The sequence below is a fragment of the Dermacentor albipictus genome, chromosome 2, assembly GCF_038994185.2.
Source record: "Dermacentor albipictus isolate Rhodes 1998 colony chromosome 2, USDA_Dalb.pri_finalv2, whole genome shotgun sequence".
Taxonomy (NCBI): domain Eukaryota; kingdom Metazoa; phylum Arthropoda; class Arachnida; order Ixodida; family Ixodidae; genus Dermacentor; species Dermacentor albipictus.
Window position 1 is genome coordinate 183,192,333 of NC_091822.1, and position 22,377 is coordinate 183,214,709.

Sequence of the window (22,377 nt, forward strand, 5' to 3'; positions counted from 1 at the left end):
TGAGGTATAGTAAATCTAGCAGACTGATTAGGTTGCATACAGTCGGCCACAAAAGTTTACGGGGCACGGGTTCCACGGCAAATGTGAAATATAAAAAAAAAATTGATTAGATTCTGGCGTTCTACGTCCCAAATCCACAATCTGATTTTGAGGCGCACCGTAGTTGGGGACTCCGAATTACTTTGGCTACCTGGGGTTCTTTAACGTGCATCGTCCCCATCTAAATGCGGTCACCGCGGCCGGGATTTGATCCCGCGACCTCATGCTTAGCAGCACAACGCCATAGCCATTAAGCCATAGCATTAGCGGGTAGACGTGAATTTCTGCTGTGTTAAGGCGCGGAGCTTCTATTTCCACAGCTGCCCTTTTCACACCGTGAACTCGTGCCAACTGGATCGGCTTTCCGTCGTTCTAAGACGCAGATGTCGCTTAAAATTTAGAACTGGGCATGCAGAAGCAACCGTGTAAAGCGGCGCCTCTGCTCTCCCAAAGAAGCTGCAGCTACACGGCGCACCTTCGGGTGCCGAAATACACAAGTAAATTGCTGTTTTGCTGCAGCTGTAAATGACAGACAAAGACCGCACTACGATGACATCGCAGTCTGCGTGAATACCGCTCATGAAGCGCACGCATTTGGGCTGGTTGGTTTATGATTACGAGCAGAAAACAGCGCTAAGCGACAGGACGAAGAGAACACTGTAAAAGTTTTACACCCTTAGGGGTGTTTTCTTGTCACACTGGTAACGACCTTAACCTTAGGGCTTCACAAAAATTGGTAGAGGCCATCAACGGAGCTCTGACTAGACGTGCGATGACAAATTACGTAGTTGAAAACTATCTAATCATTCTGGTAGCCTTGGACGCACAGAAATATCCGACGAGAGAGTCTCATATCTCTCCCTGTGAAATTTTCTTGTCGGATATTTCTGTGCACCCAAGGCTGTAGGAACGATTACATAGTTTTCAACTACGTCTTTTGTCGTCGTGCGTCTAGTCAGAGCTCCGTTGACGGGCTCTATAAATTTCTGTGAGGCCCTAAAGGTAAGGGCGTTACCAGTGCGACAAGAGAACACCCTTAAGGGTGTAAATATTTTTACAATGAAGGACGCAGACCAGAGCGCTGGCTAACCACCAAATGTTTTTATTTCTTCAATCAGCACATGTATACTGTACCACTCTCGCGAAGAACAGAAAAAAAAGAGAGGTACAGAAATTCAGCATGCGTAGGGCCAATAAATTGTAATCAATGAGACAGGAAAGCTATCTCTTTCGGAAGGAGTGAAATCAAGGGGAGCCTTACACACGGGTCACCCCTGTTATCGATATGAAAGGCTTCAGAAATAAGACGTGCGTATTCGTCCTGGTATTTTGACAAGAAATTCAGATCTTTAAATGACGGCTCGCAGCCGCATTCATTGCAACGCAATGACGATTGGCTATATCTAGCTTGTTTTCGAACCGCGTCAGTAACTGCGTGGTCATTGACTCTGTCATTGATCATGGCCGCATGCTCGAACACTCAAACATGGTCCAGAAACAAGCTAGAGATGGCAAATCAATCGTCTCTGCATTGCAATGCACGTTGCTGCAAGCCGTCTTTTAACGACTTGACTTTCTTGTCAAAATACCACGATGAACGCGCGCGTCTTATTTCTGAAGCCTTTCACATCCATAAGAGTGGCGATGCATGTGTAAGCTTACCCTCGATTTGACTCTTTCTGAATGAGATAGCTTTCCTGTCTCATTGATTACAATTTATTGCCCAAGCGCATGCTAAATATCTGTTCTTTTCGTTTTCTTTTTTTCTTGTGCTTTGTTATTGGCGATAGTAGTAGAGTACGTATATGCCGATTGAAAGAATAAAAACGCTTAGTTGTTAGTCAGCGCAGCGATCTGTGTCCTTCTCTTCGTCCCGTTCTTTAGCGCTGTTTTCTGCTCATCACCGCTGATGTATCGAGATGTCGGCAAAACAGGCCAACCGAACGATGGTCGTCGTTCCTTATCTTGCACACTCGTCATTGTTAATTTCTCCCTTGTCCACATACAGCGAATCTCAACGTTAGCGCTAACAACTACTGAATATAGAAGTCGGGTGCAAGCGCTTCTCAAGTTGGCGAACAAAAAAAGGAAGGAGGTGATCGGACAAAGAAAGCCCATTGGAAGGCCACACGCACGTTCTCTGATGGTCAGCTGTTACTGCGGTCATTTATTTATTTATTTACTCTCACTGCCGTTATAGCATTACATACAGGAGTGATAAGCCCAAATTATGTTCAAAGTGGCTCTTCAAAGAAGTATGATTACGGTTAACGGCGATGGGACAATTTATTTAATTCAGATCACATCTTCGACACGAATGAACAGGAGTACATGTTGGTCTGGCAGAACGGCATCCCAACCTGTAATCAATGGTCGACTCGAGATGAAACTAGGCAGGAATTGGAGAACGGGGTGTTCTTTAGCTCGGGGTTGGTAAGATAGATCTTATGGAAAATAAGTTATCATTATTTTTTGAAAAAAAAAAACTTTGAGCACCAGTAGGTTATCACGCCCGTAGAATTACCAGATTAAAGCAGAATGCTCCTATGGAATCTGATGATCAGTACTCGAACAAGGAGTGTCGCTGGAGACAACGTTTTCACAAAGGTGATTGTCTTCCTCAGGGCAGCAACTGAATACCCTGGCAGCGTTTTCCCCAGCGGATGATGGAGAGAGAGAGAGAGATAAAACTTTAGTACGTCCTTGATGGGGTTCAGGGGTGGCGAACAACATGAGTGCCCCTGATGTCTTAGCACACGTAGCTAAACGCTGCTAAGGCAAGCACATGTTATCCTGGGAAAGACGAGTCCCCTTGTCGATACGTTGGCTTCGGCGGCATTTCTGGTTCGACTAATTGCTCATCGCTTCAAGCCTCCATATTTGTGCAAACTTCTGTCTCGCTCGAATTTCTTTATAATCTGGATGCTGCAACGCAGGAAATCGCTGCGGGACCTTACGTTCTATTTCACCCGTCTTGTATAAATCCTGCATGACCTGCTTTTCTTTCAGAGTGCTGGCAAGTCAGTTCACCCCTAAAATAACGCAGCTCCTGCTCCTGGCGGCTACCTCGAAGGAAAGAGTGAGTGAGAAACGTATATAAGGTGAAAATTAGTATTAATCTTAGGGTCCTGTCGGTCCTGCCATGATCTCCTAGGTAACTGTCTACAATAACAGTAAGGACAAAAAAAAAACAATGCCAGCTTATAGACGCAAGCGGCTTGGGTTGCTTCTGCAAGGCTTACAAACGGGATTATTGACTCGAGTCTTTAAAATAAGCTCGTATTATTTTGTGAAATAACACATTGTCTTCTTATAACATACTTAAACATTCATTGTCTTACTATAGATCCCGGTTAAATGTACAGCTCACGGAAAAATTGGTGAGAGAGACCATTCGATCAGTGCCTCAAATCTGCACGTCCTTATTCCTCAGCTTTTTCATTAGTTTCGGCACACGTGGCCTCGGTATAAGTCAGACCACCTTCGCCTTGTATTGCTTCAAGAGCAAATAGCTAACATATTGAATTGTCTCTCTCTTTTCTCACAGTTGGCAATGCAGGACGTCTCCGTGAAATATCCTATACCCCCCGCCGTGCGCCTAGTGAACGTCTACCTGGAGGCTTCGTGGCTCAAGGACCTGGCCATCATCAATAAGCAGTCTAACGAGAGCCCCAAGGAGCTCGACAAGTACGTCGACGACCACGCCGCGGACGACGAGAAAAGCTTGTCGCGGAGCGCTAACCTTATTCAGGAACAGGACACCCACGATGACGGTACGCACCATCTGCCAGCTCCGGAGGACAAGGAAACCGAAAGGGCCGACTCGCTCAGCGACGTCGACTCGGCCATGTCGTCGCAAACGACCAACCAGTCGTCGCCATCCGCCCCGCTTGCATCAACCATACTGCAGGCGACGGGAAAGCGGAGCCTGCCCGACAGTGACTTTCTCTCGGACTTCGATTCGGCCGAAGACACGTCGGATGGCGCGGGACCCGATGCTTGTCTGAGGCGCCTCGCTGACCTCCAGTACACGGTCGCAGATTGTCTCAGAATCTCCCAGGAAAACCTGGCGACGGACAGCACACGGAGACGACGGTCCTCCTACAGGAACTCCAAGAGGAACCTGAGGAAGTACGTGTCCAGACCGGACTTGAATCGCGTCCTGAAGGACATCGAAGAAGTGCAAGGCCAGGAGTGCACCGCCGCTGCGACACCGTATCGGCACGACCCGGACGCCAACGTCTTTCAGGACTATGACGCCGGCATGGGGTTCGACGCGGCGGGACTGTTCTACCAGGCGCAGACGATGGTCCCGCCAACTATTATCAGTTACCCTAAGAGTCAAAGGACGAAGGACCCTGCTGTGACGTCAGATGAGGTCACGCCGTCCCAATCGCACAATCAGATCCTGTTCGGCCTGTACGCAAGGAAGTTTCAGCGGGCGCTGACGAAATTTGGTGAAGCGTGCTCCTCCCTTAGCAGAAGTAAGGAAGGACTGCCTGGAAAGAAAAGCCTGCTTGCAGCTCTGCACAAAACGTATGTTAGGCCGCCTGAGTCCAAAGCGGCTAAAGCAGAACAGGATGCCCCAAAGGAGAACATTCTGAACACATTTGACCTGCCACCGGTGGTTCAGGTTGAACTGGGCGAAGTACTTGACGTTCCCGTGGAGAACTCCAACAAACCCTTCAGAAAACACAAAGACGATGGTGGTGGCCTCCTTCACCTGTACAGCACACATGCGCCTCAACAACCAGAAAATGGAAGTGAACAAGTATGTAGTGCTGAGGACTTTAGACAATGTACTGTGCTCAGTGATGATGATATAAGGACAGACACTCAGTGCGAGTTGAGGAGGACAACATTATTCGTACAAAGGTACTGCAACATGGCGTGTCTGGTGTTGCTGGCCGATGCTGCAGAAGAAAATGAAGATTTCATCTATTCACTGGTGAGAATTTATCAACTAAAATAATGCATAGTTGGCTAAGCACCAGAAGCAGAAACATTCACAATCTATTCCTATAACTCACACACACATTATGAACGCTTCTGGTCAATGCGGTAGGCCTTCGGTAGTGTTGATGTACTCTAGAGGCTAACCCTCGTATTCTAGAAATTCATCTTAACTTGAAGCCCGCACTTGACTTGATCTAAGTGACGCCTATCGTGAACGCGCCAAAGGAAACGCAGTGAGCATCTTTGGGAATGTTAACGCCAGCCGTCATTTAAATCAAGTAAAGTATGGGCTTCCAGTTAAGTTGCATTTCTGAATATGGGAGTAAGACGAACTCCCACTCTTTTGAAGTATTGCACATTTGTTCTCCTAACCCACCCTTGCCTATAACAATTTGTACTCTAGTTAAATACTTGGAAAACAAAGCAATAAAAATCTTTAAATAGCCTCAAACAATAGTCAAAGCATTACATGACCAATCTTGAAGAATTATCAGCATAAAACAAAGGTTCCCTAGCAACTATATTCTGTATAATCAGCCAAATTACTGCCTCTCACAGCAGCTCCCGTGCTGAATTGCAGGGGGGCTTCAAGACAACACATCTGTAAATGCAGTAAAGCAGATTAGTAATTTAGTCATGTAGAAGTCTCATGCAATGTCGTAACACCTAACAACCCTGCAAAAGTATATTTATTTATGGCGAAAGCTTAGGCAATTTGCTTTTGCTTCTCCAGGCACATAATGCAAAACTCTCTGTGTGAGGGTGTTTGCATGTGATGGCACTAGAGACAGTATGCCATATACAAGGCACCTCCGCCAACTACTTTCTATTTCTGTTTGTCACATTTATTTATTCAACTAAGTGGTTAAAAAGGTAATTTAATTGGCTTTTTGGCTAGTTTCAATCGACATTGTGATCAATAAGCAATCATCCAGTTAACAAACTAAATAAACTTTCAACTAATCAGCCTGTTTTTCAGCTGGCTCTACTTAAGTAAGTTTTCCATTGGGTTGGTACACCACTAAAGCAGCACACGTGTATAAATAAACTGCAGAAATAACTGTCAGGTAATGTGATCAACAAGAGTGGCAAACAAGGGAAGCTTCAACCAACGTTTCAACAAGGAGACTTGTAAGGTTGTAAGGAGGCTTCAATACAATTTGAGTATTTTTGTGCTTCATTTGCTTCATGTTAAGTGGGATTTATATACGAGCACAACAAGTATAACAGCACTAAACACTTGTCAAAGCCCCCTTACAATATTGAACAATTCTAATCTCCACCTTCTTGTGAACATCTGTCCTGTGACAAGTAAAGTGTCTGATATCAACCTCTATTTTCCAGTGGAGGAGATGCATAGCCGAACTCGGCGACTTGGAAGTGGCAGCAAGGAGCTGGCAGCAGCGAGACACCCAGCCAGAAGATGCTAGACCGTGTGCTGAAGTGTGCTACAATAGCAAGCTCAGTAGTGTCAGAGGTGAGAAGCACTTGTACTGGTGATAAAACCTTATGAACTCATGTTCTGTTCAAAGCGATGCTAAGAAGAAATTCCAAGTAAACCTAAATTGATTCATTAGACTCATGCGGTTCAACATCCCAAAGCTTCGTATTAATATTGGCAGACTTGGTTTCTTTAACGTGTACCTAAATCTAAGCACACAAGCATTTTTTGCACTTTGCCCCATTGAAGTGTGACTGCCATGGCTGGGAATCGGATCCATGACCTCACGTTGAGCAGCAGAATGTTGCAACCACTGTTCCACCGCGGCAGGTAAAAAGAAAGTATACATTACACTTCTGCAACTGCAAATAGCCAAGCTTTTCTATGAGCCGAGGCTTGGTAAGGCAGATAATGGTGTGAAAACAGAAACAAAACCATGTGCAAATGTCTCCTTGAAATTCTCGCATCTACTCCCTATGATGGCATAAATTTTGGATGAAAGCTGCTGTGCTTTTTGGGACCCTCATTGATGCTGGAGCCTAACATTTCAAAATTTAGTGCCTGAAGAGTGCTGCAATTGTATTTTGTCCCTGCTTCATTTATCTACATTTTGACTAATGTGTAGATGATGAATATGATGAATTAACTTCCTCTTATGTCAGCATGCTCCTTCATATGCCCATTTGGCCAGCAATAGAAAGTGAGGACTGTGGCCTGTGGTAAGATGAACAGTATGTTCTTACTTCACTCTGTATTGTCACAAGCCGTGCGCATTGCAGTTGGTAATGCAGCCTGTACCATGCCCTTCAACTCATTTAGTCTAGGAATTAATTGGGAACTGTGAAATATTCCACACAGTGTTGTGCACATTGTACCGTCAGCGAGCTGTACAAAGCTTCCTTTTTTCTGTGTAGCTAATGCAGCTGCAATGAATGCTACTCTGGTGGCCACAAACTATTTTTTGTTTAGAAAGACAACAGTGCTAGACACACCCGAACATTGAAGACGCAGAAAAAAGAGCTAATAGCACAACAGTACATACGGACGAAAGTTGGACTACACAAGTTACAAACTGCAATATTTTGGAAACTGACAGTCATAAATTATAGAACATTTGTAACCACCACATTCTTTTGCAGAATGTTCAATTAACTGCAATCATTTATTCACTACAGGCTAAACAAATGTACAGTGTTCATCCATTACCTTTTCCTGACCTCGCATGTTGTTCGTTTCAGGTTCACTGCCAGCACTCGAGGAACACAAGCAGTGGCACTTTCGGTCGATACAGTGTGCACACGGAGAGTTCCTGAGGAGCAGTTGTATTAACAACATAAATGCATTGTAAGTTAGCAAAACGTGCCCACACTCTGTGCTGGTCCAATTGTGTGTTGCTTTCAGTGCTTTACCACGTGTTGTTCAAGTGGTGCAAATGGATCAACCTGACATGGGCTGGAGTGTGCAGAATGCCAACTGTCAATATAAGGCCAATTTTATAATGATCCCACTCAAGAATTCAGTTTAGCCAACACCACTTAAAATTAGGAAAGACCTCTGCACATCCTCCTTCCCACAGCTCCATCAGCATGCTGCATGGCACTGACATTTCGAAGTATTAGAGAGCTCCAGATTATCTGCGTAGTTATTATCGTTTACGGACTACTGAGTTAGTGGAGCCATGGACAACAGCAGCAAAGCTCTTAGTGACATCTTGTGACGCTGTGTGCAATTACAATGCATCTGAAGAACTGTGTCGCAGGAGTGTTCTTGCCAAAGTAAAATCATGAAAGGACTGCATGTTAACAGTTATATCACTGCCAATGCTTTACACCAGCAGCGAAGTAGAATATGGTAGGCCGCTGCAGCATTATATCTGTGCAATCTCTGGTTAACTTATGTGTCCCAACATGTCACTACCAGAATTGTGTCCCCCGATACACCTCTCCAGTGACCTGGCATTCCGCAAACATGCCCCCCCCCCCTTCCGCTCTTAAGCATTTATGGACAAGCTAAAGCTCTCTTTTATTTAATCATGGATGGTGTTGCCTCAGCCCACTTAAAACATAATGGAGCATCATATAAGGTATATTCATCAGATTATTCACATAAGTGAACTTCCTAAAATAAAAAATGACAAAAACTTATTTAACAAGAAGGCTACTGAGAGCATAAATTTGTCCTCCCATTACCAACCCAAAAGTGCGCTTTCTTGACTGCCAAGATAGCAGACAAGACCATCGTTGAGGAACACACACCAGATTAGTTGATCCTGATGTGAAAGAAAATGCAAATGATGACCACAAAAAAGTGATTAAGAATTGATCACTTCATTCGTGATCCCTGTTTGTACATCTTAAGCTAATAATAATATTTGGGGTTTTACGTGCCAAAACCACGTTCTGATTATGAGGCACGCCGTAGTGGAGGACTCCGGAAATTTTGACCACCTGGGGTTCTTTAACGTGCACCTAAATCTAAATACACGAGTGTTCTCGCATTTCGCCCCCATCGAAATGCGGCCGCCGTGGCCGGGATTCGATCCCGCGACCTCGTGCTCAGCAGCCCAACACCATAGCCACTGAGCAACCACGGCGGGTCATCTTAAGCTATTCCTACTTGACATTGTTTGATAGACTGACATTGGACGAGGTGCCATGCAAAAGTGATTTTTTTTTTCTTTTTCTCAGAACTTATTCTTAGCTGCAGAATTCGATCCAGTTGACTACACATTATTTGCCGTACATAACACTTAAAGTTCACATTTTAATCTAGCTTCATGTTTCAGAATGCGGAAGCAGCATCAACTGAATTATATGACACTTGTTCACTTTTGCAGTGCAATATCTTTTTCTTTTTCTGCCCTCCTTAGATGTTACTACTGTATTTGACACTTATGGAGCATACAGCAAGACACGAGAGGGTCTTCGTTTACTTAACTTACTTGTTCGTTAAATCTCCAGTAATAATATACACTCTGCAATCTCAAAATAGACTTTTCCACAGTCCACAGATCAGAAAGTATATTTAGTCAATTCAGTGCATATTTGCAAGTTTTGAGGAGAACATGAAGTGTCAATTCATGCCCACCCACAAAATATGCACTCACTGCGTCAAATTAAAACAACGAACACGCTTCCTCACATACAGATCCATAAGAAAAAAAAGCTTCTTGAACATTGAGAAGCGAAATTTGCCAGAACATGCAACACATTAAACCTGAGGTCAGACAATTTGTTTGTAAAGCAATGGACAACTGTGCCCTGTCAACCGTATAGTCTAGAGTTGATTGTGTTAGGGTAACACTTTTGCAAACACTAAAGAGTGCTGTTCACTGCCTTTTAGCAACACTGCTTGGACGTCAAGACGAGGAAAGTCAGCTTTTTGTGTTGGTGAAAATGTCAAATTTCCTGCCAGTCAATGAAGAAAGCTGCCGACACTTCTTAGTAGATGCAGTTTAGATAATAATGTTGGAACCAAGAACATTTCAACTGCGTTGTCAGGGGCACGAGGTCTTGCCCAGGCAATACGGGTAAGATCGGTCATTTAGAGCAAACAATATTAGAGTAGAACAGCACTCAAGGGTAAAGCAAACAGCCCCCGTAATGAATAGCACATGTTGTCTCAAAACTTCTTCACTTTGCAAAGAGCAGGGTAGTGTGGCCCTTGACCAACACCACCACTGTGATCAAATAATGTCTCAGCAATTCTTGTTATAAAAAGTGGCTTGAGAAACGCATATCTAAAGCAGATGCTAAAAGCACCTTGGCACAAAGTGATAGCCGAGAAACAGTGGAGAAGCATTACAATAGAGCAATGACTATGACTTGGCAGAGTCTATGGGACTAGTGCGCTATGGTTCGAGTGTTATAACTGTAAGCGGAAAAATTTTTAGAATTAGAGGTAGGCTTGAAAACCTGACCTCATATGATCACACTTTCTTTGCTGCAGCTGATGTTACATATGAACATATCAGTATCCATGTTCCTGGCCTCATCGCATATCCATTTGCCGCGATGGCTCAGTGGCTATGGCATTGCAGTGCTGAGCATGAGTCAGGTCGTGGGTTCGATTCCTGGCTGCATTTAGATGCAGGCAGAACGCAGTGTACCATGCATAACAAACCAGCAGAACACTTGAGTACCATGCTTCGTTTTCATGTTAAAGAACCCCAGTAGGTCAAAGTTAATCTGGAGTCCTCCACTAGAGTTAATCCACAATTTAATCTTAAATTTTGTGCCATATTTCAGGTCACTTGGTAACACATGGATACAAGCAACCCAAAGTGAAGATCACGAGAGCTTCAAGGTGACAACTGACGACCCAAAGAATTTGCAATCAGCAAGTGTACATTAAATCAATTCGTTACGGTGAACATCGCTTCATCATCACTTTAACATCAGTGCTGTTTCACATTGCCGTGGCAACTGAATGTACATTGACAACCATAATTCCATTGTGTTCATAGCAGAAAAAGAAAGAATAAAGCTGTCATAATAAACACGTACATGAGGAATGCAATAAAATGATGTACTTTATTTATCTGAAACTGGGAGCTCTTTGTTAACTTGCGACATCAGCAGCTGCAGAACTTGGGCTGCCTTTAGCTTGCAGACATCAAAAGGATCTTTCTCGATAACATACTGAAGCCACTCTCGAATCTCAACGAGTTCGTGCTCACCACTGGACAGCAGCAAGCTGGTTGGAATGGTGATGAATATTACTGACAGTGCAAACAGGACCGCATCACGAACACAGGCCTCTGTGTGGTACTTCAGGGCCGACACAAACTCCATGAGGCAGTGGGCCATGTGGGCACTCCTCGGGCAGTTGGCAGCTGAGTCTTGCACGATGCCCAGTGTGCAGATGAGACGCGCCAGAACAAAGCTGTCCTCACCTAAAAGGTCAAATGTGTTCTCCTTCCTGTCGTAGTAACTCATCAATGGGTAGAAGAAGAATCCAGCGACGTCGGAAAAGCGATTTTCGGCAGGCTTCATGATGGTTGTGGCACCCTTGCTGATGATTCGTGTCTTAGCCTTTACACGTTCCATCACGACAGATTGCCAGTGTGTGTCGGCCATGCTTGAAATGCTTTTTTCGGCTACTGGAGGCACAGCTGTAGGTGGTGATGCTAGCTGGTTGCTGGCCAGTGCAAGAACCTCCAGTATGTCCAGCCTCTGCCTGATGTTCAAGTGGGCCCCATAGAACTGCTCTGTCAGGTAAGTTGCAACAACCTTAGGACTGTTTACAGCCAAGGTAACCTGCGCATGCTGTCTCAAGGGTACAAACCTGTCGAGGCCGAACTTGTCATCTAGGTAAAGAAGTATTTTGGCTAGTTCTTCAGCTACATCTGGTAATTCATCTTTACAAGTCTGAATCAAGCTAGCTACAGTCTGCAGGCAAGATTCAACCCAGTCTCTGTTTTCTTGATCTAGGAGCCCCTCCATGCAGTCGCGCAGGTACACAGGCTTTTTTACACCATGTGGCGTGTCGTGCGACATGTCAAAGGGCTCAAGGTCGTCATCACTATCCAGTTCAATGGTCATATTATCATTATTGGCCACATTGGCCTTCTCCGTTTCTTCTTCAATACTAACAGCTTCCTCCATACTTTCTTCGACAGGGTCTGACGGTTTAACAGTTATGTCTGTAAGTGACAACAGGTAGTTGACATCGTCGTTACAATTGTACTCGAAGTTAAGTTTTGGGCCTTCTGGCTGAAGTATAGCGGAAAACTGCTCCGCTGTAATCATGCCGTACAAACGTACCCATTCATCTGGCGATGAAATATGGCTTTGTACGCCGTGCAGTAGCTTAGACATGAGGCCGTCAGCAGTGGTTTTGTCAAAGCTGGTCACCTTCAAGTGTCCAAGAGATATCATCAACGCACTCGTAAGATACTTCTGTTGTTCCTCACTCTGATGCTTCATGAATGTCTTGTCTCCCCAAACACTGAGGACCTCATTCACAAAGTCAAAGAATATCGGCCTCCTCCTCTCTGATGACGCAAGATACCCAATGACATTCTGCAGTACAATTGCTTTGCTAAACGTTTTCATCAACGGCAGCTTCATGGTAAGAAAGAACTTAAGCCTACTGTTTGTACAGACAGAATCAGCTAAAAACCAGTCGACGTGGTTGTAGTCGCGAAGAGCAGAAAGCAGCACAACAATCATGCTTTCCATACAGTCGTCTAGTGCGGAGGTGACAACTTTCACGCACACGCGCCGGAAAATAAAATCGCCTTCGCAACGGCGCACTAGCTTTGGAACGAGGTGCTTCGCAAGAAGCTCCGATTGTCCAACGAGACACACTCGACCAAGAAGTCTGCTGAAAAACGTCACATGAACATCGGCACCACGGTCCACTTCATCGCGGGCGTAGCTCAAGGCTCCAAGGATGCTGTCGAAAAGGGACTCGAAGTACGCGTTCGTTGTCAGGCAGTTCGGAATATCCTGGTCACGAATGTTGGCGATCCGCACGGGCAATGACACGAGGATGGTTAGAGCCGAGCACGACCATTCGCCGGAGTAGTCAGTGACGTTCCGGCGACACTGTCCGATCAGCAACCTGTGCAGGTAATTGCCTTGCACAAACTTGCTGAGAAGTGCAACAACCTTGTCGCGTCTGAAGCTCTTGTTGTAACGCTGAAGAGCGGACGCCAACACGAGAAGCAGGTCCTCAGGAGGACAGCGCATCACGACAGCGTCGTAAGCACTATCTTCCTCGGCGTTTCTCAACGTATTTGCGCTTAGGTTGTCAAGAAGAGAAGTTACGAAGTGACAGTAGAGGGAGGCGTCGGCACTGGAAAGGCTGGCCTCCGGAGGCAAGCCTAAGATCCTCTGGATTGCTTCCCTCTTGTCATTGATGGTGATATGGGACAGCAACTTACATGTGAGCTCAATGGCTTCAGAAGTGGAACTGGCGTTTTCACTCATGCTTCTTCGCTCGACTTTTCAGGCGGGTAACCACGCTTGTGCACCGTGACCAAGAGAAGCAGAAGACACAGGCCTATGGCAGTCACTTTCTCGCATGGTCGAACCGTAGAATACGAGACCGAACGCGTCGCACGTGAGCTACACGAGCCACAAAACACGCGAAAGCGGGTACCTAAACAAGACGCTGCATAGCCTGCACATTGTTGCCGAAATGCAGTAAGCAGAAACGGCTGAACAGAGCCGAGGAAATGTTTGGTCGCGGTTTGATCAAAGCTAGCTTTCACATCTCACACACAGTCGGCGCCACTAGCTTCGCCGACAGCGACGCGCGTGAGTGAAGCGAGAATCGGGCGCAGATGAACGCGAGCGTGGCTGGGAGCGTGTAGTGTACTGTGTGCTCCCGTGTGGGTCGCGCCCTTCTACGTGCGATGTTTTCGACGGTGTTTACGTGTGTCATCTCATCTGAGTCCTAGTGTGTGTGTGTGGTTGTGACGGCGTGTGGATAGTGCGTACTTACGATCGCTATGGAAGCCTTCAATGACTTGCAGCGCCACTGGGCTAAGCGATTTCCCCACTCGAAACTTTCGCTGATATGGGAAGAGGACCTACGCACCCTGTTGTCGACGCACAGGCAGCGCGTCGCTCAACTCCGAGAGGAACTCGAGCAAGAGGAGTTTCTGGTGCAGTATTTTGAAAGGTACCTGTCGGATGCTGAACGTGTCAAGCGATCGTCGTCGCGAGACAACACCGGCGACAGAAAAGCCGGGTCTACAAATGGCGACAGCCCGCGTAACAGCAACGGCGTCGGAACTTCAAACGGATTGCCCGAGGCGGCGGCCGGCGTTACGTCATCGACATGCGAAAAAGCGGCAAGCTTGAAGCGCGACAAAGCTGCCAGCAGTGCGGAAAGTCAGTCAGCGCCCGTTAACGGCACTACCGATGAGCACGGAAAGCCGTATGTGACCGTGATCGCCGTGAGTGGGTTTACGCGCTCGGCCAGCTCCGAGAGAAGCGGCTCCTCCGCAGCGGCTGCGTCCACCGGCTCTACAGCAACTACGCAGGCTGCCGCTGAAACGCAGGAGCTGAGACGCCGGAGGAAGCCACCGACGCCGCCTCCTAAACGTGCCAAGTGGCCGCCGCCTTCCGCCGTTACACAGCTGGCACAAAACGACGCGGCAGCGACATCGGACACTGCCGAGCCCGTCGCTGCCACCGTGCCACCGTCAAATGATGGCCCGAGCCAAAGCGAACCCGCTGCTTCCAGGGCTCAAAGCGACGTTCCGCCTGCGTTCAGTACTTTCCGACCGGCCAGCCAGCTAGCTAGCGCTCCGTCCCATCCGCCGCCAGCCAGACCACACGGATACCCGCAGCCCCTGCGCGAGGCACCTCCTCCGCCCACCGCGCCGGTAATCGAGTCGACGGACGACCAAGATGGATACGACGTCATCTACGACACAGTGGCCCTGGACGACGAAGTGTGCTCGTCCAAGGGCGCCGACGAAGAGGACCAAGGTTCGAGTCCCGAGCCGGATTACGTGGAGTTCGGCAAGCTGGAGAGGCCGCGCGCCGTGAGGAGCGCCTCCGACGACGCTGGAGGAGGCAGCGTGCCCAGTCCCGTCGCGTCGTCGTCCGCGACGTACGAGAACATGGCGCTGCTCGTGAAGGCCTCGGAGTCAATGGACTCGGAGGAGGACGACGCGGCGTCCATGCTTCGCTCGATGTCGAGCGACGCGGAGCTGGACCAGGACGCTGGCACCGCGACCACCGGGAGCGACCACAGTGGTAGCGGCGGCCGCAGCGCCGATCTGCACCGGTGCAAAACTGAGGAGCAGCTTGACGTCGACTCCGGTAAGTGGGGACCCTTTGGCCCGACTACATCGCGATGACCGTCGAGCAGAAATTTCTAATCTGTGTTGTGCCATTCGTAGCCGTTGCTTAGGTTCAAACCTGCGGAGCCAAAAGAAAACCGGAATGAAACCTGATTGTCAACGGCCGCAGCCATCGCTACTAGATGGACCGTAGCTCTGTGTCCCTGTTCAATCCGCGTCCAGCCTAACCCCACTACCGCACTATATATTCAAGGACGTGGAATGGCCACGGTGTTCTTAACTTCTCAAACCCCTCGACAGCATCGGTCCTGATTTTGAACTTGATTCGGTATAAGCGCCTTGAGCCTTGCAGTACAGCTCTGCGAGAAGCCGCGCGTTTCACCAGTCAGCCGCATTCGAACACTCGCAGGCTATTTGCCGTTGCCACGTCCCACGGAACGCTGAAGAAAGGCTGCGTTCTTCACGTTTCAGCCCAGCAGGCGTTTCAAGTCTCAGTAGGTAGCGCACAGTTTCGTTTTGCCTCCAACAGTATGCGATTGTTCGTCGTCCGGTCATCAGCCCGGCTCAAGTCGCTCGCAGAATGCACGCCGGCGCAATCTCCGCTGTATCCGGTACCTTTATTAGTGTTGTCACCGTAACCCGAGTGAGCCATCGCGAGTTCCGTCTCTGTTTTGACGCCACCTCCGTCGGATCTCGCGTGACAAAGTAAAGGGACGAGCGAAGGAAAAAGAAAACCAAGCACGAACGGGTTCGCAGCTCATATGTGCGGGCGCCGATGACACACAGCCAACTTCCGGCATAGCGTCGGGTGGCGTTCTGCCTCGTATCTCGCTTGGCTGGTCGCGCTCGCTGTAGTTGTTGGCTGAGCGCGGTTCTGTTGAAAGGAGGCTTGAAGGGAGACCGTGCTAGGTGAAAGGAGGCATCACGTCTCGACTGTAAATGGGTCAAAGCGCGCTTAGCCGCCTGACTGTGTCCCTCTGTTCATTCATCTACTTCTGTTCACGCGATTCGGGTGTGCCTCTTGAAAGAAGCGTGGAAAATCAGTTCCGTCACACTTTGTATAGATAAGGTCTGTATATCAACCACCATTGCTCTGCTGGCATTTCTCGAGCTGCGGGCGCTAATCGGTTTTTCTCCGAGGCTAACACACCCATGGCGACGCCTTCAGCTGGAGGAACCGATTTCGAGGCTTATGACCACTCCTTATCTTCGTTATCTAGCAGGAATCTCCGTGGCGTGACTCTGCGGAGGGTCTCTTTCGTCGTTAAGGCGGCGGCTTTCGTGCAATCTGAAGAAACGATTTCTACGCAGGTGTCAATGCGATCTGTGATTAAATAAATTACCGTTTAATTATTCTTCCCCTTGTACCGAATGGTCCACCGCCGATTAAGAGATGTATGTATGTCATGGAGGCATCGAGACAACTTCTTATGCATAGGTGTTTGCCTAACTTGTCATATTAGCATCATGTTTCCGATAAAGTTTCTAAAATGTTGCAGTTGATTAGCTTTGGTAACACTTAATTGTTCCTTTTAAGACACAGCCACCGTTAGGCAACTCGAATAAAGATGCATAACTGGAGGCTTACGAAAGATGGTAAGTTCGACAACGGGCAAAATGTCACACTAGAATTGCAGACGAGTGGTGTCCTTGCCACACTTGCTCGCCTATTTAATTCCGCTGGATATATGCGTTGTCGGCGACCCAGAAGATAACATCGACATGCATTGCAGAGATGCGCGAACGAAAGCTGCTCGGAGCGTACTGGCTTTCGTTTAGACAAAGCTATCTCGGACGTATGATCTTCTTGATCGCGTCGTTGACTCAACTCATTCCTATTTAGCTTAGTCGTTCCCGATATGAAGCACGCGGCACGGTATCTATGGAAATCATGCCATATCCCAGCGCTGACAATGAGGCTGGCACTGGTTTGTAATATCGAGAAAAACCCTACATGACCTAACACTGTGCAAGATACAGCTGTCACGATAGATAATATATTTCGATGTCAGCTTGTTGTCACTCTGTGAGACGTCCTTCGCAAGTGTTCTCTCTGTCCTATTCGCTCTCTCTCCTATTCTGGGATATATTGAGCGTGAGGAAACAAGATGGCGAGTGAAAGCGTGAGGCGAGTGAAAGCGTGATGCCATGGCCTCCTTTATTTTCTCTAAAAAAAAATAGAGGAGACCATGGTGATGCTTATCCCCCTTGTACTTTTTCTTTCTTTGCCGACTGTGTTGCCAAACCATCCTTTCCCCATTCACATCTCACTCATGACCTCGCGCTAACCTTGACTGTCCCCAGAGTTTTATTTACCTGAAATCGACGCAAGCGGGTCGCGTCGGAAGTCCAGATGACCCAGCCCGACCCGCCAGCTAGCGTTTATATACGAACCCATCGACCAGATTCCTGCCCGGACAAGCTTGCTCGACTCGACTTTATGGGGTTCACGTAGCTTAGGATTCACTATACATAAGTACCTGCCTGCAGAGCCGCAGCAACTCCGATATTCACTGCCCCTGCGAAGATTCCGTGGATATCAATTGCGCCTCTATCCCGCTTCTGTGCCAGTTCTGGAACAACCATTTTTATGGGTGCTCGCTCGAAAAGGTGACGATGATAGCTTGTTGCTGAGAGACCTATTGTAGCGGCTTGGAATCGGTGCTTGCGTTCTTACCGGCATTAAAAATTTTTTTTTCAGTGGTCGTATACATTTTCTGCATGAGTAATATAGGGGTGGTGCGAAATTCACTGGCTCCACGTATCTATGACCACTATATCTATAGTATCTGCATTCTTATCTCTTTCCTGCACGATTGTATATCACAATTGAAGCAGCGCAGTTGCCTCTTGCTGTCCCCGTCACCACTGTTCCAGAATGCTCTGATTGCAATTTAGCTACCCGCTTGGAAGATCTTAGACGTTATGGGGTGCCGTGAAGCCTATTCCCCACCCTTTCGCTTTCGCTGCTTGTTCGGCCAGAATATTGTGCAAATGGAGCTCCCACCTCTCGACAGATAGCGTGTGTATTTCATTGCTGACAATGGAGAAGGAGATTAATTCTACACCGAGCACCAATGATGCCAGCCTAGCTTTTCTTAATCGCGCACCTCAGAGTCGAGTTTCTTCTATGGAACAGCGTGAAAGATATTTCACGACTTCTATCCGCTTCGAGAACAGTCGCTCACACGGGCATCTGTTTAGTAGCACTAAATTGCTGAGGGCGACGACAGCAGCAAAGAAAGCATATATATATATATATATATATATATATATATATATATATATATATATATATATATATATATATACGGTGTGCAGTGTATGCGCATAGTATATACCGACATGCGGAGAGAACTTCGATGGAACCTAGGTCACAAAGCAACGTTCGGTGTTACACACGACGTAGCGATTGAGCATTATACAATTACCAGAAATTTCTGTAACCAGAAAGCTCTCTCTCAAGTCTCTCACTCTTTATGCCGCTGACTTGGACGCGTCCCACAGCCGCGCGAGCTTCTGCCCCAAACGCGGTGGTGGAATTGTAGCCGCCCTGTACTGTCGCGTGCTCTTGGCAGCTGCCAGCCGCCGCCTGAACAGCGCACCTCGCGCGGGAGGAAGTCCGTCTTACTGGCGAACGCACCGCACCTGTTGTGCGCGCTGTGTCACGTGTTGCAGGTATAAAGAGGAGAAGGCGTTTATTTATCCCCCGCATCTGTGTAGCTCGTTTTTGGCATCTCCGCGCCTTTTGAATATTCACGTATACACGGGACGCGTTTTGCGGCTGCTGTTGCGCCGGCGCGTAACGCGTCGTGACCGCTGCCCACGTGTTTCCGGCGGATCTCGTTATGCGGCGAAGTGTGCATCAAAGGGTCGAGGGGCGTTGCCCACGTTAATCGGCGCAGTTGCATTATAATCGGGCAGAATGCGCGCAGCTGGCGCGCGCGTCGTGTCGGAAGCACGTTACACGCTCGTGCTCGTGGTGTCTGTACGTGCGTGCGTGCGCGCGCGCGCGGTTCTTCTAGGCTGGCGAAGGCCGAATGTTTGCTTGGACACAGCGTGACGTATGTCGTCTGGGACAGCGTTGCAGCCATGCATGGAAACACGGAAGACGCCAATGATTTCTCGTCGTTCATTTCGTATTCCATGGCTGCGTTCTAATACTCGCCGTGGACGGCTAAATAGGCTGCGGTACGCCACCTCACGTCTCGATTCGTAATTCTGACGAAGCGGGCGAAGAGGACGCCATTGCAAAGGTAGCGTTGTATATACTCAAGAACGATGTAGGCTGTCCATACAAAGGTGATAGTTGGGAACTCTGCGGGAAGGTCGCCTGCGCACAAGAAAGCGTATACAGTCACGCTTTCTAATACGCTAAATGTAAACTGCGTCGCTCCCGCTGGCCAGCGGTTACGGCGGCGTCCCAACCAATTACTGCGAAATGAAAATGGAGAAATTTATCGTTAGGAAACATAAAAGTTATAAACAGGGATGAGGACCTCCAAAAAGGCTAGTGATAAATGTGCAGAACGACAAGGCATTATGGCTAGCCTTAGAACAACTACACCTAAGGAATAGTTGTTGATAGTATATAGCGTTTGCCTGTGTGTGTGTGTGTGTGTGTGTGTGTGTGTGTGTGTGTGTGTGTGTGTGTGTGTGTGTGTGTGTGTGTGTGTGTGTGTGTGTGTGTGTGTGTGTGTGTGTTAGGCGCTTTCTTCTGGTGCCATTGTGCCATTTTTGCGATATGTCACAAGAACAACACCCCAGATAGCGGGGATCACAACCAAGATTCAATATGAAGGCATATAATATGTATGTAAGGGGGGGGATGGAGGTGTTGAAGGTCGAGGTTGATATATCGTGGGAAGCACGTGGCGGAACCGTTATTGAGAAAAGCATCTGAAGGACAGGAGAGTGTGCAAGAGGCAATGGGTAATTACGAGGACAGTGCTGGAGAAAGTCGTCAGGAGCGAAAGTGCGGCCACTCCACGTGAGTAATGTGGTACGTTTGAGAACAGACGAAAGCTTGTTGAGGCCAGTTGCTGCTGTTCTACAGGCTGATGTCACTGTATAACAGTATATACCGTATAGTGGTGGCTTCGGTTAGACGGAGTGTCAGCGTTGCTAGAATTTTGTGGATGGTTCTGTCGCTATTTTTCCATTAACCTTCGTCTCACTCAGCCTACTCCTTCTCACCAACGTTCTGAAAACACCAGGCGTTGTACGTAATCGGTTGTGAATCGCCTCCTCCGAGTAATACGTTTCGCATCGCAGTAAAACCACGGCAGGGGGCCATACATAAAGTGCTTCGTAACGCCAAACTCTTCGCAGTCATGCATAGAGCGGTGAAGGCGCGCGTGCCCGCTCTCGAATCACCAAGCTGGCCTTTTACTAGACAAGGCCACCAGATCGTCCAAAGAGAAATACATCGCGCCTTCTGTGTGTGTGTGTGTGTGTGTGTGTGTGTGTGTGTGTGTGTGTGTGTGTGTGTGTGTGTGTGTGTGTGTGTGTGTGTGTGTGCGTGGTGATGCGTGGTGACGAACGCATCACCACAACGTGGTGACGTCTCTTTCAGATGCGTGGTGACGAACTACACACCCTGAAAGAGACGCTTCGACCTCCAGGCCTATAGACTTGCCTGTTTCCATCAACACTACTACCATATGCCTCTTCACTTTTCTGCTCCGTTTTCTTCCCTTCCTCAGAGTGCAGGACAGCGCTATTCGTGCTCCAACTGGTTAACCTTTGCATGCTTAACCCTACAAGCTCATAATTTCTATCACAATAAATCTCTCTCTCTCTCTCTCTCTCTCTCTCTCTCTCTCATGCCTGCGGGCAGCACACCGTTCGTACGAGTACACACGCTCGCGTGCGGTAGGCAACAGCAGCAGCGGCGGCAGTCAAGGGCACGCACGAATAGGCCCCGGAGGAAAAATAAACGTACAGAAACGAAGGGTTTTTTCCTCGCGCCAAGATCGCGGGAGGGGATACGCATGGCCCCTGCGCGTGCGCACGCGTGTACTTTAGGGGAGACCGTATCTGCAGTGTAGGTTACTCGGGCGGAACAGGCGTCGAAAAAATAAAGAGGACGGGAAGTCCTAGCTTTTTCGCTGTTCCACGAGGCTTTGAACTTGCCGATGCACATTGCGGTGATTTCACTCTGCCGCAGAGGTTGCGTTTTAGGTTTTGCTGAAACCGTGACTCCGAGCAAAGTGTAAATGCGACCACGAAGGCCGCTGCCAGGTGGTGCTTGTCCGTCCTAAAGTGCTTGTTTTACGCTGTGCTATTTATAACCGCTGTTTTCTCAGAATGGTAAAAGTGTTATGCACTTTCTTTTAAGACTACTTCGTTTTCGCATGGTCAAAAAATTATATTGCAAAGGAAAGCTTTGTGTTATCCTTATAGGTAGTTCCTTTAATGACATCCGCCTTCGAAGATATGCCCGTGTGGAATCAAGCGGAGGGGAAGCGTGTCGCTCATGAATCGACTGTATCGGCATGAGTGTTGGCTGTCAAGTAGACTGCGATAAACCATGGGGGTTCTGCAGGATTTGCTTGACTGCTTATAAACAAGCAGTCTGTACGATTGAGAGTTGGTCCATGGCCAGCATGGAAGTCGGTAACCCGAATAGTAGTAGTTTTGTAAATAAACGCTTAGTAAACAATATTGCTTGCGCGATCGTAACTGACCTATGTAAGCCATCGTGTATATATATATGTGTGTGTGTGTGTGTGTGTGTGTGTGTGTGTGTGTGTGTGTGTGTGTGTGTGTGTGTGTGTGTGTGTGTGTGTGTGTGTGTGTGTGTGTGTGTCAATGCGGATGGTAAAAAGCGTTGCCGCACGCGATGAGTTTGGACTCGTAGCGGTGAAAAAAGGGGGGAGGGAAGAAAAATAACAATGAGCCGTCAACTCTCAGCACCCGTATGTGCGTGCGTTCTTTATTTTATTTAATTATTATGAAAAAAAACGATACTTGCCGTTTCCGGCAGAAGAAGTCGTTCATTTAAACTGCCGAAACAAGTGTAATGCTTACGTCGCCGACGATTTGTAACCTTTTTTTAACATTTTTTACAAGCCTTGCGCGAACTAATCAATCACAACACACATACACGTAGACACGGTGCAAGTGCTTCATATGAAAGGCGCTCAAAGTAACGCAGCTGGACGCTCTACTCAAT

At 47.7% G+C, this 22,377-nt stretch overlaps 3 protein-coding genes across 7 annotated transcripts in view; 2 read left to right on the forward strand and 1 right to left on the reverse strand.

Moving 5' to 3' along the window:
• HPS4 (Hermansky-Pudlak syndrome 4 protein) overlaps window positions 1-10,982 on the forward strand; it is a 66,647-nt gene extending 55,665 nt beyond the window's left edge. For all 5 annotated transcript variants that reach the window (XM_070534550.1, XM_065454398.2, XM_065454407.2 and 2 more), the window contains exons 8-12: window positions 3,049-3,118; window positions 3,587-4,987; window positions 6,340-6,472; window positions 7,675-7,780; window positions 10,684-10,982. In XM_070534550.1, coding sequence (XP_070390651.1) covers window positions 3,049-3,118; window positions 3,587-4,987; window positions 6,340-6,472; window positions 7,675-7,780; window positions 10,684-10,789 — 1,816 coding nt within the window. In that variant the 3' untranslated portion in view covers window positions 10,790-10,982. The remainder of the gene's footprint in view (window positions 1-3,048; window positions 3,119-3,586; window positions 4,988-6,339; window positions 6,473-7,674; window positions 7,781-10,683) is intronic.
• Window positions 10,950-13,554, reverse strand: LOC135920250 (telomere length regulation protein TEL2 homolog). Its single transcript, XM_065454421.2, has one exon. The coding sequence runs from the start codon at window positions 13,369-13,371 to the stop codon at window positions 10,969-10,971; it is 2,403 nt and encodes an 800-aa protein (XP_065310493.1). The 5' UTR covers window positions 13,372-13,554; the 3' UTR covers window positions 10,950-10,968.
• Window positions 13,555-13,733: 179 nt separating this feature from the next.
• Window positions 13,734-22,377, forward strand: part of RhoGAP1A (Rho GTPase activating protein at 1A) — a 172,047-nt gene continuing 163,403 nt past the window's right edge. The window contains exon 1 of the mRNA XM_065454388.1: window positions 13,734-15,219. Coding sequence (XP_065310460.1) covers window positions 13,896-15,219 — 1,324 coding nt within the window. The 5' untranslated portion in view covers window positions 13,734-13,895. The remainder of the gene's footprint in view (window positions 15,220-22,377) is intronic.